Source organism: Lontra canadensis, unplaced genomic scaffold, assembly GCF_010015895.1.
Source record: "Lontra canadensis isolate GAN:19392208 unplaced genomic scaffold, GSC_riverotter_1.0 scaffold75, whole genome shotgun sequence".
NCBI classification, from domain to species: Eukaryota; Metazoa; Chordata; class Mammalia; order Carnivora; family Mustelidae; genus Lontra; species Lontra canadensis.
This window is the reverse complement of record NW_022631069.1, coordinates 10,402,885-10,419,578: the sequence shown is the minus strand read 5'-3', so window position 1 is coordinate 10,419,578 and position 16,694 is coordinate 10,402,885. Positions and strand designations below refer to the sequence as shown.

The window sequence follows — 16,694 nt, the reverse complement described above, 5'->3', positions numbered from 1 at the left end:
TTAGTGTGATAGAGGTGGAAAAGCTCTGCTAGAATATGAAAATGCCTCTAGGGTAGGATAAGCTCTCTCGGCCTCTGGAAAGACAACTCTGACTCCACCACCTGAAGGCAAGCAAGGTCAGGTGAGTCCTCACCTGCACAGGAGTTCAAGATCTGCTGTGAGGAGGACTCAGTAGAGAAAAAAATCCAGAAAGTGCTCTGAAAGACTGCCACAGTGAGTTCACACACTGGGAAAGTTCTGGAAACGTAAAAGGTCTGCTTCACAGAAACGGCCTCTGAGATTGTAGCCAAACACTACATAGACTTCAACACATCCACTTCATAGCTATTTCATGGACACCAGCGCTTGCCACGCAGCACTCTTGCCATTCAAGGGCTGCAAACGTTCACTCCCCGAGAGCTTGAAATCCACCATGCAGAGACACTGCTCATCTCAAGACAGACCTCCAGCAGGACCTTGCCATAGGTTGGAGAGCTGCATCTTCCAGGGCAGCCTGTAGTAATGAACACCCTCATCTCAAGTTAGGAGGAAGCCAAGCTGCTTGTAGTGTTGGCCATCCCAGAGCATCCTGTGATGTTACCTCTGCGTGAGCATCTGCACAGGCAGAGCTGCTGGCCTGTTGCTGGAAGGATTGTAGGCAAGGTTGTGACTGAACAAAGACTTCGATGGAGGGACAGTCAAGGCAAAGCCTTCCTCAGTTGCAGACTGACATGCACACACGTTTTGTGGGGAGGACCGTCAATCTTGTTGGTCACATCCCCCACTCACACTGCAGTATATTCATCTTTGGAGAGGAAAGACAATGATATATAAACCTATCGTACCTAGAAAAATGTGTGTCATTTGAGGGCTTATTAAAAAATAGTATGATGATGCTATTTTACATCTTTATGAGATTTAAAGCAAAACATCCATGACCTACATTCTCCTACTGATAAAAATTACTTCATTTATTACTTTTATAAAAATAAACTTCCTAGGGATGCCTGGGTGGCTCAGTTGGTTGGACAACTGCCTTCGGCCCAGGTCATGATCCCGGAGTCCCAGGATCGAGTCCCGCATCGGGGTCCCAGCTCCACGGGGAGTCTGCTTCTCTCTCTGCCCTTCTCACTCATGCTCTCTCTCACTGTCTCTCTCTCAAATAAATAAATAAAATCTTTAAAAAAAATAAATAAACTTCCTAGATTTCTACTCTACTGAAAAATTACTTCAGATTTCATTCACCAGTATAGGGGTGTATTTACAAGGACAGTAGTAGAATATTTATGAGAACGCTTTCCATTGTAGCTTTTTTTTCTATATTGCCCTTTTACCACAGAGGATCTAGGCGACAAGACACTGAGAACCCAGAGTGATTCTAATCGGTTCTCAGATGTTAGTCAAAATGAAATCTTATATATCCTCTTTCAGAGCATAGAGAAGTCACTGACCTCATAAAACATACCTGAATAATATAACTTTAAAATATTTCTTAAGGACACCTGAGTGGCTCAGTCATTAAGTGTCTGCCTTTGGCTCAGGTCGTGATCCCAGGGTCCTGGGAGCCCACATCGGGCTCCCTGTTCAGTGGAAAGCTTGCTTCTCCCTCTCCCACTCCTGCTTGTATTCCCTCTACTGTTATCTCCCTCTGCCAAATAAATAAATTATGCATATATCTATATAGATATACATAAATATACATTTCTTTTTACAACTTGACACTGTTCCAAAAAATTTTCAGGGATAAGTCAAATTTAAAACAATGTCAAATAGAGCTTCCCTATGACCCTGCAATTGCACTATCGGGTATTTATGCCAAATATACAGAGGTAGTGAAAAGAAGAGCCATCTATACCCCAATGTTCATAGCAACAATGGCCATAGTCACCAAACTGTGGAAAGAGCCAAGATGCCCTTCAGTGGATGAATGGATAAGGAAGATGTGGTCCATATACACTATGGAGTATTATGCCTCCATCAGAAAGGATGAATACCCAACCAACATGGACAGGACTGATAAAGATTATGCTGACTGAAATAAATCAAGCAGAGAGAGTCAATTAAAAAAAAAATAGTATGAGTAGGGGCACCTGGGTGGTTCAGCCAGTTAAGCATCTACCTTTAGCTCAGGTCATGATCCCAGGGTCCTGGGATTGAGCCCCACATTGGGCTCCCTGCTCAGCGGGGAGCGTGCTTCTCCCTCTCCCTCTGCTGCTCTCCCTGTTTGTATGCCTACACTCTCTCCATCCAATAAATAAAGAAAATCTTAAAAAAAACAACAACAGTGTGAGTAGGAAAAGCAGAGTTTGTTGCATCAGAGAGTACCACAGAGGAGGGCTGAGTTTAATGCACTTTTGTTCTTAAACACTAGTATATGGACAGGAGATGGACTAGGTGCATCTACATCACTTGGAGAACTCATTGCTTAGTAAGGATTTCCAGACATCACCTCTGGAGATTCTAATTCAGTACATCTGGGACCAGGCTTGGGAATCTATAGTTTTAACAAACTCACCAAGTGACATATAGCCAGGTTTGAGAAACTTAGAAGGTTTGCCTTGGTGAGCTCTTCCCAAAATTCAGTGATAGGAGGCTAAGAAGTGTTAAAAGATAAACTGAAGCATATTAAACATTTTAAGAGTTTGAGCCAAACCCGATTCTAATTCAGTAGCACCAAGCCAGAAGTGGTTAGGAGCACTCCACTGACAGAATCTCAAGGAAAGACTTTCATAGAGAAGAGATAGAAGCAAAGCAAGAATATTATTCGATTGGCTATAGCTTAAGTGGTTTCCATATTTGGGAAAGCCTAATTGGCTGTTTGATTGATTGTCTTTAGATTTTGATGTCTTTTTTTAAAGATTTTATTTATTTATTCGAAAGAGAGAGATCAGAAGTAGGCAGAGAGGCAGAGGGAGGGAGGGGAAACAGGCACCCCACTGAGCAGAGAGCCTGATGTGGGGCTTGATTCCAGGACCCTGAGATCATGATCCGAGCCGAAGGCAGATGCCCAACCAACTGAACCACCCAGGCACCCCTGATTTCTTTTTTTCTTGAGATTTTATATATTTATTTGATAGAAAGAGAGCACATAGGCAAACACAAGGAGGGAGAGAGGGAGAAACACAAGGAGGGAGAGTCTCCCTGTTGTGCAGGGAGCCCGACACGGGGCTTGATCCCAGGATCCTCATGACCTGAACTCAGAGCAGATGCTTAACCGACTGAGACACTCAGGTGTCCCAGATTTTGATTTCTTAACCTGGAGACATGTATAGGCTTATGTTTGGTTTGCTTACACAGGCTGCTAAGGCATTAGTACCACCTCAGTTTAATAGCCTCCTTGTTTAACAGAAGGCAGAGGGGGTTGGCATGTGAGGAACGATTGGTGAGACGATCTGGAGGGGTCTGTGAGATTCAGAGTGGGTCCATGCTGTGTGAGGGCAACCATGAACTGGGGCAGTGTTCTGGGCCGTGGTGGAAGGCCCATGTGAGACTGTGTGCTGAGCCCACTTGCCAGCAGGGTGTTCTCTCCATATAGAGCTGTGTCCATGGCTGACTGGAATGGCCACAGAGCCAAGGGCTAAGGCCAAATGAAGGTAAGAATCCCTGGTTCTAGGACATTAGGGATCTGGGACCAGTACACCTAGATCTCATGAATACCAGGACACAGAAAAGGAAATGGCCATCTACTTTACTGAGGCATCTGAGGCTGGGCTGTTTTGGTCAGAATTATAGAGAAGACAAGATGGTCCACATTGGGTGAACTTATATAAAAGCAAAACATGGGTGTAGCACATACCATGTGCTTCTAGGTGCTTTCCACATACTCAGTTCATTCTCAGAACAACCTTATGAGCTAGATAACATTAGTCTTTTATACAGACAAGGAATATAAGACTCAGAAAGGTCAAGTAACTCACAGCTAACCAGTTGAAACACAAATTATCACGGGGCCACATAAATATGTAGCATTGATGAGACCTACTAATCCATGATATTTTTTGGAGACTATTTCTCTGGATTATCATGATTAAGTGACCAGTTATTAAGGAAGAAGACCTGGAAATAAGATGGTGAGTTAGTGAGTTGCCCTAACTCAAGAGCTTTTATGTTCAGCCCTTGTTATTTTGACTATTTTTCTTCTTTCAAATTCTTTCAAAACATCATACACAGATGTTTCACCTCTGACCAGTGTTGTTGGATTTTACCCTGCATTCTGCCTTGTCATGTTCAGGAGACTCAAATTCCTTGTTCAATTTGCCTAGGCAAACAAACTAGGAAAGACAGATAGCTCAGGGAGCTTATATAAAATTGGGGGAGCGAGGGAGGTTATACAATACAGTACAACAGAAAAAGGCAATCATCTTGGAGCCATTCTGAGGACTTACATGATTTATTTAACTTCTGAATCTCAGTTTTCACATCTGTAAAATGCCAATAAGTACTTTCATCTTGTTGGGCTGTGTGAGGTTTTATCATATTTGTAACGCATAAATGCAATGAAACTGAGGTGTTTGAAGTCACACTGCTACTAAGAGGCAGAGCCAGGATTTTCGGCTAAGGCACACATTTGTTCCACTGTAACACTCTGCCACCTTGGAATGTAGCCTTCAGGGGCATGAGCTACAGCTGTACCCCATGTGATCCAAGTCAAACTTCCAACCCCAGAGGGCCTTTCTGTGTCATTCCCTGGCACCTGGAGACACTTTACCCACCTCACTTCTCTGTTTTGGTTTGACTCTCCAGGGCAAAAAGCTCCATTTCAAAAGGGTGAGTCTGCACTGTCACGTCTTTCTCTCATGGCTTGAAGCTCCACCTCCTATACTCAGCAGAATCTGATTTTCAATTGAAAAGGGAGAGGGAAATGATGTGTTCATTTATTTAAGATCCTGAGCAACTGAGTCCATTTAAAGTAGGTTTAAAAGAGGCCAGGGTTCCAGCTTCCATTCCCATATAAACCATGAACGGAAAAACCATTAACACCACAGGGTGTGCTTGAACCCATTTTATGGCGGCTTTTATTCTTCATTCTCCTTTTCTCTCCTACAGAGCATATATTGCAAATTATCCCATAGACTACTCTCCTGCTTTCTGTGTAACTTATGCCTTATCCTAGTCCCCACTCTACCACAAGCAGAGTATGTTTCCTTGTCTTTAAGGGTTGCTTTGAGGATCAATGAGATAATCCACTTACCATGATCCCTTGCATATAATAGCACTCAGTAAATATTAGCCATTATTATTACGAGTATAGTAACTAACCATTTCCACTTTCCTATTAAGACTATCGGTTCTTTGCAAATCTGCAGGGAAGTTTACTTCCTGACAATGTTTATGATTGTTATGTCACAGATGGGGCTCTCAGCAACTAAACTGACTTATTTTGTGATTGATTACTTTGATTTCACCTCCAAAGCACCCTCTCAGGAAATAGCTCTCTGCCAAAAATTTCTTTAAGAGAAATTTCGTAACTGTCGAGAGAGCACACACCTACGCGCAAAAGCAGGGGCAGCAGGACTCTATCCCAGAACCCTAAGATCATGACCTGAGCCTAAGGCAGAGGCTTAATCCACTGAGCCACCCAGCATCCCAAGACATTCATTTTTTCAATCAACTTTTGACTACCTTCAACATGCCAATAATGGAGGTCTCAAAGGAGATTTAAAATTCTTTGCAAGTGGGTTTTTCATTTATTTGAGTGCCCTGGAAGTCTTGCATAGTTAGGGACACACTGGAGGGGACCTCAGAGTTCTACACAATTATTACGTCCTTGAAAAATGAATAAAATAAGTAAGGGATAAATTTTCTATTCGGTAGTTGAGCTGTCTATTGAATGAAGTGTATTATGAATTGCTTCGCGAAGTGGAGACTTCTTTTGCAAAGAGAGGAAGTACTTCTTCAACTACTGTATGCGTGAATTCGGAATTTCTTACATCGCCTTAGCTCTCAACCCACAGGAACGATTTTGCTTTTTGACCTCACAGGTCGACGAATTTCTGCTAATGGAGCCTCCCGTTAGGGGGCGCCTGACTGCCCCAGCCGATTCCACCCTCACTGCGCAGCCTCGGTCCAGGAGTGGGAGGGAATCCCCTTGCAGTCGCGCGTGTCGTCACCGGAGGGCGCGGCCAGTCAGTGGGGGCAGGGCCACAGAACTGCTTTCGCCCTGGTAAAGTAGGTTGCGAGCGGCAGGCGGCCGCCGCTCTTCTACAGTGTTGGGAAGATGGCGCCGCCGCTGACGGAACGGGGGCTGAAGAGCGTCGTGTGGCAGAGTGAGTGCTGTGGGGCAGGGGCTGAGCGTGGGAAGGCCAGGAGGCCGCCACACTGGGCCTTGCTTTCCTGCCCCGGCCAGCAGTCTCTTAGGGAGGCGCCGCGGGCACTTGTTGCTTTGGGACCAGCGTCCCTGCTAGGACTTTTTCCTGCTTTCCTTCCTACCCCTATTTCTTGCCAGCACCAGAATGGGCGGGGTGCGGGAGCGAGTGGCCTTCTCCCTCTCATGGGGCACCGCCTCGCCTCGGCCTCGCTTTGGCCCCGAAGCCTTGCCCTGGGTGAGCGGCCCCCAGCCTGGCTTTTTCTCGCGCGGCCCTTGTGCCTGTCCTCGGCGGGGCTCCCAGCGCTCCTCTGCTCCCCCCGGAGCCCCACCAGTCGGTGATGTCTCTCCACCCGGGACAATCTGCACTGTGTTTCTGTAACCCGCCCTTCCCCTTCTCCCCACACTTGTTTCCAAAGACTGCTTATTCGGCATCTTCGTTTTAGTACCAAGCAGGGTTTTAGAACTACACTTTTCGGTCCTCTAAAAGAAAAACAAAACCTTTCTGTAAATAGACCCTTCTTCCGTGTTCCTAGAGGAGCCCACTCTAAAGAGTTCTGGAGAAGGAACAATTTGAATGATTAAATCTCGGAGCAAAAGCTGCACCTTCTCTCTCTACACTCTCTGGGCCACTCCCTGCTGTTCAGACTGTACTACAGCTTGTTAGGTACTGATCTGCTCTTCTGCCTTGTTATCTACGATTTCATAAAAATCACTCCAAAGCTAGGTCTGACAGGTTAGAGAAGGAGTAAAACCAGAAAACAGGAAGAACCATCATTGTTTGGCTTGTGAGTTCAAATTAATTATGGCCTAGTAGTGGTAAAGTAGTAACATCTAATTAGTTTTTCTGACTCTAGTTTGTTAAGCAAAGGATAGAAATGACTTAACAAAATTCTGGGAGTTACAGAGTTCCTTGTATAAAATTAAAACTCCAAATCAGTAACTGGCATATTGCTGAACATACTAGATACTTAAAACGACTGTATAAATAGAAGGGGGAAACTAAGTTATGATAACATGTTTTTTAAAATTTGATAATTATAAGGTTGGCATTCTGTTTTTTAAGATTTGCATGGGTGACTTAAGATTTGATACTATTTTTCAATCACAGTGGTATGTAAGTGCATATACATGAAAGTGGTAGTGAATTGCATTATAAAAATAATTGCCAAGCTATATATGATCTTTAACATCAGCATTTATAAGAAAAAACAGTTAATGACAGTAACATCCGTTTTGATAGTGTGGAAACTGGGCAAGAGGTACAGTTTAGAGATAACAAAATTTCCGTCTAGTGCTGTTAACTTGAGGTTGCACCAGGATGTAAGATGGAGTGCAAGATAAGATGGGAGACTGAAAGGAAGGAAAGAAATGTCAGGGTTAAAAAACAATTATTTGAATCTTTGTGTAAATAGAAACATAACTAAAAAACAAGATGACATTCATTCAACATATAGAGAGTAAAGTAGAAAGAGAGAGAGCGAAGAGGGACTCTGAGTTCTGTTAGCAAAAGAGAATAGAGTCTGTAAGAAACGATGAAGGAATCTCCTAAGAGGTAGGAGAATCCTACTCTTTTGGTTTTGCTAGATTGATCTAGCTAGATTTGCTAGTTGCGTCATGGTAGAAAGCTAAATAACCTTCAAATTACCCAAAATGTAGGGAGAAGGAAACTAATATTTCTTGAAGAAATTTATTCTGTGCCAGGCATTATTTTTTACATCTATTAAAATTTGGTAAGAATGATTATCTTTATTTCATAGATGTTAAAATACATACATATCTTTATTTCATAGATACTAAAATATTATCATAGCTGTATCATATTATCATAGCGGTATTATTCATAATAGCCAAAATAATCAACCCAAATACCTATGGATTGATGAATAGATAAATAATAAGTGGTATGTCCCTACAACGAACTTTTAATAAAAAGAAATGAACTACTGATAGATGCTACAGTATTGATGAATCTTGAAAAACTTGTGCCAGATGAAAGAAGCCATTCACAAATAATCACATGTTGTATGACTCTGTTTACGTTAAATGTCCAAAATTGGAGACAGAAAGTAGATTAGCAGTTGTGTACATCTGGGGGGAGGAGAAGATGGTGTGATTCAGGGATTTTGGCTAAGGGAGGGTTTCCTTTTGGAGTAATGAAAAGGTTATAAAATTGATTATGGTGGTGGATGCCCAACTCTGAATATACTGAAAGCTGTTTAATTGTACACCTTGGGTGACTTGTATGGTATGCAAATTATATCTCAATAAAGCTCTTTTTTAGATACCTGATAGAGCTATTAAATATAGACTTAGTATTCACACCCAGATCCTTCTGGCTGCAGAGTTAACATGTCATGTGTCTGTGAATTTCTTTTTTTTTTTTTTTAAGATTTTATTTATTTATTTATCAGAGAGAGAGCTCACAAGTAGACAGAGAGGCAGGCAGAGAGAGAGGAGGGGAAGCAGGCTCCCTGCTGAGCAGAGAGCCCGATGCAGGGCTCGATCCCAGGACCCTGGGATCATGACCTGAGCTGAAGGCAGAGGCTTTAACCCACTGAGCCACCCAGGCGCCCCTGTCTGTGAATTTCTATAGTGTTTAATTTAAACCTTAGTTCAGAGTCTTATCTCATGCCCAGTTTATTGCTGTAGCCTCCGCCTCCTTACTAACCCTCCAAGCCCTTGCTCGTAGCCTAACTGGCCAATAGCTGCCAGAATAATTTTCTTGTTACAGTGCAGTGCTGTGATCATGCTGATCTCCTGTTCGAAGACCTGCGGAGAGAGCCCCTCCAGTAGTCTAGAAATGATTTCAAATGCTTAGTCTGCTTTTGAAGACTTACAACCTGACCTTAACCTACCTTATTTTCTACCTTTTCTTTGTATGATCTTGATGTTCAACTAGTCTATACTGTTGAGTCTTCTTGAAATCTTCTCCATCTTTATGCCAATTTCTGTTCAGAATGCTTCCCTTATGCCTGTTCTTCACCTGTCCAAATTTTAGCTAGCCTTTAAATCTTGGCTCAAATGGGGCTACTATCTCCATAGTGGCTTCTTATTTTAACCCAGCCTCTTACATTTCTGTAGCATTTGAAGTATCCTTCTCAAATGGCACTTTTCACTACTGCCTAATGTGTCTTGATAAGCTTTTTATTTTTTTTTTTAATTTATTTCCAGCGTAACAGTATTCATTGTTTTTGCACCACACCCAGTGCTCCATGCAATCTGTGCCCTCTCCAATACCCACCACCTGGTTCTCCCAACCTCCCACCCCCTACCCCTTCAAAACCCTCAGATTGTTTTTCAGAGTCCATAAGTCTCTCATGGTTCACCTCCCCTTCCAATTTCTCTCAACTCCCTTCTCCTCTCCATCTCCCCTTGTCCTCCATGCTATTTGTTATGCTCCACAAATAAGTGAAACCATATGATAATTGACTCTCTCTGCTTGACTTATTTCACTCAGCATAATCTCTTCCAGTCCCGTCCATGTTGCTACAAAAGTTGGGTATTCATCCTTTCTGATGGAATTCTTCTTCTTTTTTTTTTTTTTTTTAGATTTTATTTATTTATTTGACACGAGAGAGAGATCACAAGTAGGCAGAGAGAGAGAAGGGGAATCGGGCTCTCTGCTCTGCAGATGTAGCGCTTGACTCAGGGCTCGATCCTAGGACCCTGAGATAATGACCTGAGCTGAAGGCAGAGGCTTAATCCACTGAGCCACCCAGGTGCCCCTTAAGAACACTTTTTTAAAAAAAGCTTTACTATTTTGAGTGCAAAGGCTATATTTATTTGCAAAACTAATTTCCATACCTAAAATCAGCGTAAGTTTCTAGTGGTTGGTATTGCTCAATTGCCACTTTTTGCTATAGGAAAGCACTAGCAAAAAAAAAAAAAATCACTGATGAAAGGTTTTAAATAAAAATTTGATGAATCAATTTAAAAAATAAAGCAACAAAACAAAGCAAGCTCAAGCCACCTGTGGCTTTTTTTTTTCCTCATTGCAGTCTTTTTTTCTTGTCTGTAAGTAGTAGTCTGATGTCTGTGATTCTTAGCACATGTTTTATAGGAAATGTTAAGAGAAAGTTGCTCTAGAAAAATTACAGATAAAAGTAATCAGAATGTATTTAAGGCAGTCTTTTATATGTTTAATCATAAGCTTTTCCCCTTTTTCACATTTTCCTTTTTTTAGTCCTTATATTAAAAAATGTGACTCATTTTTTTTAATTTTTAATTTTTTTTATTAACATATAATGTATTATTAGCCCCAGGGGTACAGGTCTGTGAATCACCAGGTGTGATTCATTTTTTTAAGTACCTAACATCAACATGGCATTTTCCATGCTCTTTCATAATCTTTGCTATTAACATTTTTAAGTGTCTAAATACCTTGATGTGGCAAAACAATTTTGGTAGCAGAAGATTGTCCCAGCCTCCCTCTCCAGATACAACCACTCTTACGTTTCTTACAAATTCTTCTACAAAGTTTCCATTCAAATATAATCACATATAAAATATATTTTTGCTTTAATCAATTATTTTTGTTTTATGTATTTTTTCATTCTGGTCATTTTAACTTGTCGAGCAAAATTTTATTTTAATTTTTGGATATTTGCACAGTCATGTATTTTTTAAAATCAGTATTGAGTATCTATGCTGCACACTATCTTAAGTGCATATATATCTTGGCTTCCTGGAATTCACAGTTCAATGGGAGGTGATGATACAAGTAGCATGTGCTGTATTAGCAATGCAAAATGTTTCATGAACAGAAAAAAAAGGAATCATTGCCCTTCTGGAAGTGGATCAAGGAGGACTCCAGAGAGGAAGGGCAATTGAAATGTGGTAGGATTTTGCCAGACAGAGGGAAATCTGAGCCAGGGCCCAATACGAAAAGTATAGTTTTTATGGGAGAGGCAACAATTCCTTTTGAATATGGAGTATTTATTGCAAGTAATAGGGTGATGAAGACCAAAAGGTAGGTTGGAGCTAAATAGTTTAGACATTAGGCAGTGAGGAATCATTAAAAAGGAAGGTTTTTTTTTTCCTCTTTCAGATATCAGTCATTAGCAAAAAAAAAAAAAAAAAAAATCAGTGTCTAGCATTTTTGAGATTCTGTTGGAACAATGCTGAAAGGAAGTTTTCTTGTTTCTGTTTTGAAGGGAAATAACTAAGATTTCATTAAGCATATAGTTAAGCGTGCTAATGCTAAATTGACAGCTGAATGGATTTTTATCCATGTAACTGCCACCCAGATCAAGATACAAAATGCTTCCAAGTACCCCATAACTCTTCCCAGTCCAAATCCTACCCTCTTCTCCAGAATAACTACTTTACTATTCTGACTTGTATTATCATTAAATAATTTTCTAACAGTAGCTTTTTATCTTCACACCTTTATGTTTAAGAGAGAAACCCTCTAGACCTTACATTGTTAAGTATTTTCTTTACAGAAATACAGAATTTACTAAGTCCCTGCCTAGAAATATTAGTGCTTTAATAGTTGCCTTTGTATACATTTAGTTGGTCTTAAAGTAGTCCTCAGTTTTCATATATTCTACTTTCATACAATTTTTTTTTTCCATAGGACAACTTTTATTTTTAATTTGTTCCCACTATTCTGGCTCATTTTTTTATATAGATAATTTTTTTTATTTCAATATATTTTTTTCATTTTATTTCTTTTTTTTTTTAATTTTATTTTTTATAAACATATATTTTTTTTTTCCCCCAGGGGTACAGGTCTGTGAATCTCCAGGTTTACACACTTCACAGCACTCACCATAGCACATACCCTACCCAATGTCCATAACCCCACCCCCCCAACCCCCCTCCCCCCAGCAACCCTCAGTTTGTTTTGTGAGATTAAGAGTCACTTATGGTTTGTCTCCCTCCCAATCCCAACTTGTTTCATTTACTCTTCTACCCTATTAACCCCCCATGTTGCATCTCCTCTCCCTCATATCAGGGAGATCATATGATAGTTGTCTTTCTCCAATTGACTTATTTCGCTAAGCATGATACCCTCTAGTTCCATCCACGTTGTCGCAAATGGCAAGATTTCATTTCTTTTGATGGCTGCATAGTATTCCATTGTATATATATACCACATCTTCTGTATCCATTCGTCTGTTGATGGACATCTAGGTTCTTTCCATAGTTTGGCTATTGTAGACATTGCTGCTATAAACATTCAGGTGCACGTGCCCCTTCGGATCACTCCGTTTGTATCTTTAGGGTAAATACCCAGCAGTGCAATTGCTGGGTCATAGGGTAGTTCTATTTTCAACATTTTGAGGAACCTCCATGCTGTTTTCCAGAGTGGTTGAACCAGCTTGCATTCCCACCAACAGTGTAGGAGGGTTCCCCTTTCTCCGCATCCTCACCAGCATTTGTCATTTCCGGACTTGTTAATTTTAGCCATTCTGACTGGTGTGAGGTGGTATCTCATTGTGGTTTTGATTTGTATTTCCTTGATGCCGAGTGATATGGAGCACTTTTTCATGTGTCTGTTGGCCATCTGGATGTCTTCTTTGCAGAAATGTCTGTTCATGTCTTCTGCCCATTTCTTGATTGGATTATTTGTTCTTTGGGTGTTGAGCTTGCTAAGTTCTTTATAGATTCTGGACACTAGCCCTTTATCTGATATGTCGTTTGCAAATATCTTCTCCCATTCTGTCAGTTGTCTTTTGGTTTTGTGAACTGTTTCCTTTGCTGTGCAAAAGCTTTTGATCTTGATAAAATCCCAATAGTTCATTTTTGCCCTTGCTTCCCTTGCCTTTGGCGATGTTCCTAGGAAGATGTTGCTGCGGCTGAGGTCAAAGAGGTTGCTGCCTGTGTTCTCCTCAAGGATTTCGATGGATTCCTTTCTCACATTGAGGTCCTTCATCCATTTTGAGTCTATTTTCGTGTGTGGTGTAAGGAAATGATCCAATTTCATTTTTCTGCATGTGGCTGTCCAATTTTCCCAACACCATTTATTGAAGAGGCTGTCTTTTTTCCATTGGACATTCTTTCCTGCTTTGTCGAAGATTAGTTGACCATAGAGTTGAGGGTCTATTTCTGGGCTCTCTATTCTGTTCCATTGATCTATGTGTCTGTGTTTGTGCCAGTACCATGCTGTCTTGATGATGACAGCTTTGTAATAGAGCTTGAAGTCCGGAATTGTGATGCCACCAACTTTGGCTTTCTTTTTCAATATTCCTTTGGCTATTCGAGGTCTTTTCTGGTTCCATATAAATTTTAGGATTATTTGTTCCATTTCTTTGAAAAAAATGGATGGTACTTTGATAGGAATTGCATTAAATGTGTAGATTGCTTTAGGTAGCATAGACATTTTCACAATATTTATTCTTCCAATCCAGGAGCATGGAACATTTTTCCATTTCTTTGTGTCTTCCTCAATTTCTTTCATGAGTACTTTATAGTTTTCTGTGTATAGATTCTTAGTCTCTTTGGTTAGGTTTATTCCTAGGTATCTTATAGTTTTGGGTGCAATTGTAAATGGGATGGACTCCTTAATTTCTCTTTCTTCTGTCTTGTTGTTGGTGTAGAGAAATGCAACTGATTTCTGTGCATTGATTTTATATCCTGACACTTTACTGAATTCCTGTACAAGTTCTAGCAGTTTTGGAGTGGAGTCTTTTGGGTTTTCCACATATAGTATCATATCATCTGCGAAGAGTGATAGTTTGACTTCTTCTTTGCCGATTTGGATGCCTTTAATTTCTTTTTGTTGTCTGATTGCTGAGGCTAGGACTTCTAGGACTATGTTGAATAGCAGTGGTGATAACGGACATCCCTGCCGTGTTCCTGACCTTAGCGGAAAAGCTTTCAGTTTTTCTCCATTGAGAATGATATTTGCGATGGGTTTTTCATAGATGGCTTTGATAATATTGAGGTATGTGCCCTCTATCCCTACACTTTGAAGAGTTTTGATCAGGAAGGGATGCTGTACTTTGTCAAATGCTTTTTCAGCATCTATTGAGAGTATCATATGGTTCCTGTTCTTTCTTTTATTAATGTGTTTTATCACATTGATTGATTTGCGGATGTTGAACCAACCTTGCAGCCCTGGAGTAAATCCTACTTGGTCGTGGTGAATAATCCTTTTTTTTTTTTTTTTAAGATTTTATTTATTTATTTGACAGAGAGAGATCACAGTAGACAGAGAGGCAGGCAGAGAGAGAGAGAGGGAAGCAGGCTCCCTGCTGAGCAGAGAGCCCGATGCGGGACTCGATCCCAGGACCCCGAGATCATGACCTGAGCCGAAGGCAGCGGCTTAACCCACTGAGCCACCCAGGCGCCCCGTGAATAATCCTTTTAATGTACTGTTGAATCCTATTGGCTAGTATTTTGGTGAGAATTTTTGCATCTGTGTTCATCAAGTATATTGGTCTGTAGTTCTCTTTTTTGATGGGATCCTTGTCTGGTTTGGGGATCAAGGTGATGCTGGCCTCATAAAATGAGTTTGGAAGTTTTCCTTCCATTTCTATTTTTTGGAACAGTCTCAGGAGAATAGGAATTAGTTCTTCTTTAAATGTTTGGTAGAATTCCCCCGGGAAGCCATCTGGCCCTGGGCTTTTGTTTGTTTGGAGATTTTTGATGACTGTTTCAATCTCCTTACTGGTTATGGGACTGTTCAGGCTTTCTATTTCTTCCTGGTTGAGTTGTGGTAGTTTATATGTCTCTAGGAATGCATCCATTTCTTCCAGATTGTCAAATTTGTTGGCATAGAGTTGCTCATAATATGTTCTTATAATTGTCTGTATTTCTTTGGTGTTAGTTGTGATCTCTCCTCTTTCATTCATGATTTTATTTATTTGGGTCCTTTCTCTTTTCTTTTTGATAAGTCTGGCCAGGGGCTTATCAATCTTATTAATTCTTTCAAAGAACCAGCTCCTAGTTTCGTTGATTTGTTCTATTGTTTTTTCATTGATTTCTGCTCTGATCTTAATGATTTCTCTTCTCCTGCTGGGTTTAGGGTTTCTTTCTTGTTCTTTCTCCAGCTTCTTTAGGTGTAGGGTTAGGTTGTGTACCTGAGACCTTTCTTGTTTCTTGAGAAAGGCTTGTACCACTATATATTTTCCTCTCAGGACTGCCTTTGTTGTGTCCCACAGATTTTGAACTGTTGTATTTTCATTATCATTTCTTTCCATGAATTTTTTCAATTCTTCTTTAATTTCCTGGTTGACCCATTCATTCTTTAGAAGGATGCTGTTTAGTCGCCATATATTTGGGTTCTTTCCAAATTTCCTCTTGCGATTGAGTTCTAGCTTCAGAGCATTGTGGTCTGAAAATATGCAGGGAATGATCCGAATCTTTTGATACCGGTTGAGACCTGATTTAGAACCAAGGATGTGATCTATTCTGGAGAATGTTCCATGTGCACTAGAGAAGAATGTGTATTCTGTTGCTTTGGGATGAAATGTTCTGAATATATCTGTGATGTCCATCTGGTCCAGTGTGTCATTTAAGGCCTTTATTTCCTTGTTGATCTTTTGCTTGGATGATCTGTCCATTTCAGTGAGGGGAGTGTTAAAGTCCCCTACTATTATTGTATTATTGTCGATGTGTTTCTTTGATTTTGTTATTAATTGGTTTATATAGTTGGCTGCTCCCACGTTAGGGGCATAGATATTTACAATTGTTAGATCTTCTTGTTGGACAGATCCTTTGAGTATTACTTTCATACAATTTTTAAACAGTGTGCCTTAAGCCCTAATTGGTTTTTCCCATGTGCAGTTTAGTCTGTTCATTCAACTGACTAATAATGAGTATTGCATTTGTTCCTGCCCCGGGCTTCTGGATTTACCTTTATAAAGATTCTTACCTGAGATGCCCAGGTGGCTCAGTCAGTTAAGCATCTGACTCTTGAACTCAGCTCACTCAGGTCTTCATCTGAGGGACTTGAGTTTAAGCCCTGTGTTCGGCTCCATACTGGGCCTGGAGCCTACTTTAAAAAAAAAAAAAAAAAGATTCTTACCTATTCACTAAATAACTTGGGCCACAGTTCAGCAGAATCTGTTGGAATCCTAATTGGGAATTAGTAACATGTATAAAAGTTTTTGAGAATGTGCATTTCTTTATGGTCCCACAAGTTTGTTTTTGACTCTTTGATTTTTCAAACACATTGTCATTATGCATTACTTATAAAAGACTGGTTTATTATTTCTTCTCATTGGACGAAGAGTTGGGAAACTTGATTTTCATTCCAGATTATATTTAACTTTCAGAGCTTAAAGAATGAAGAGTTTGGACTACATGTTCTTTAAGATTTTTCAGCTTAAATTCTTTATGATTTCATTTTTTAGATCTTCACTTTGTTATATTTTCTTTATTTCCGTTTGCATTCCTTTTTTTTGGTTTGTTTTTAAGATTTATTTTTTTGGGGTGCCTGGGTGGCTCAGTCATTAAG

General features: G+C 40.4%; 1 protein-coding gene across 3 annotated transcripts in view; it reads left to right on the top strand.

The window, feature by feature from the left end:
- The first annotated feature begins 6,127 nt into the window (after positions 1-6,127).
- Positions 6,128-16,694, top strand: part of STXBP3 (syntaxin binding protein 3) — a 59,082-nt gene continuing 48,515 nt past the window's right edge. For all 3 annotated transcript variants that reach the window (XM_032881586.1, XM_032881588.1, XM_032881587.1), the window contains exon 1: positions 6,128-6,245. In XM_032881586.1, coding sequence (XP_032737477.1) covers positions 6,197-6,245 — 49 coding nt within the window. In that variant the 5' untranslated portion in view covers positions 6,128-6,196. The remainder of the gene's footprint in view (positions 6,246-16,694) is intronic.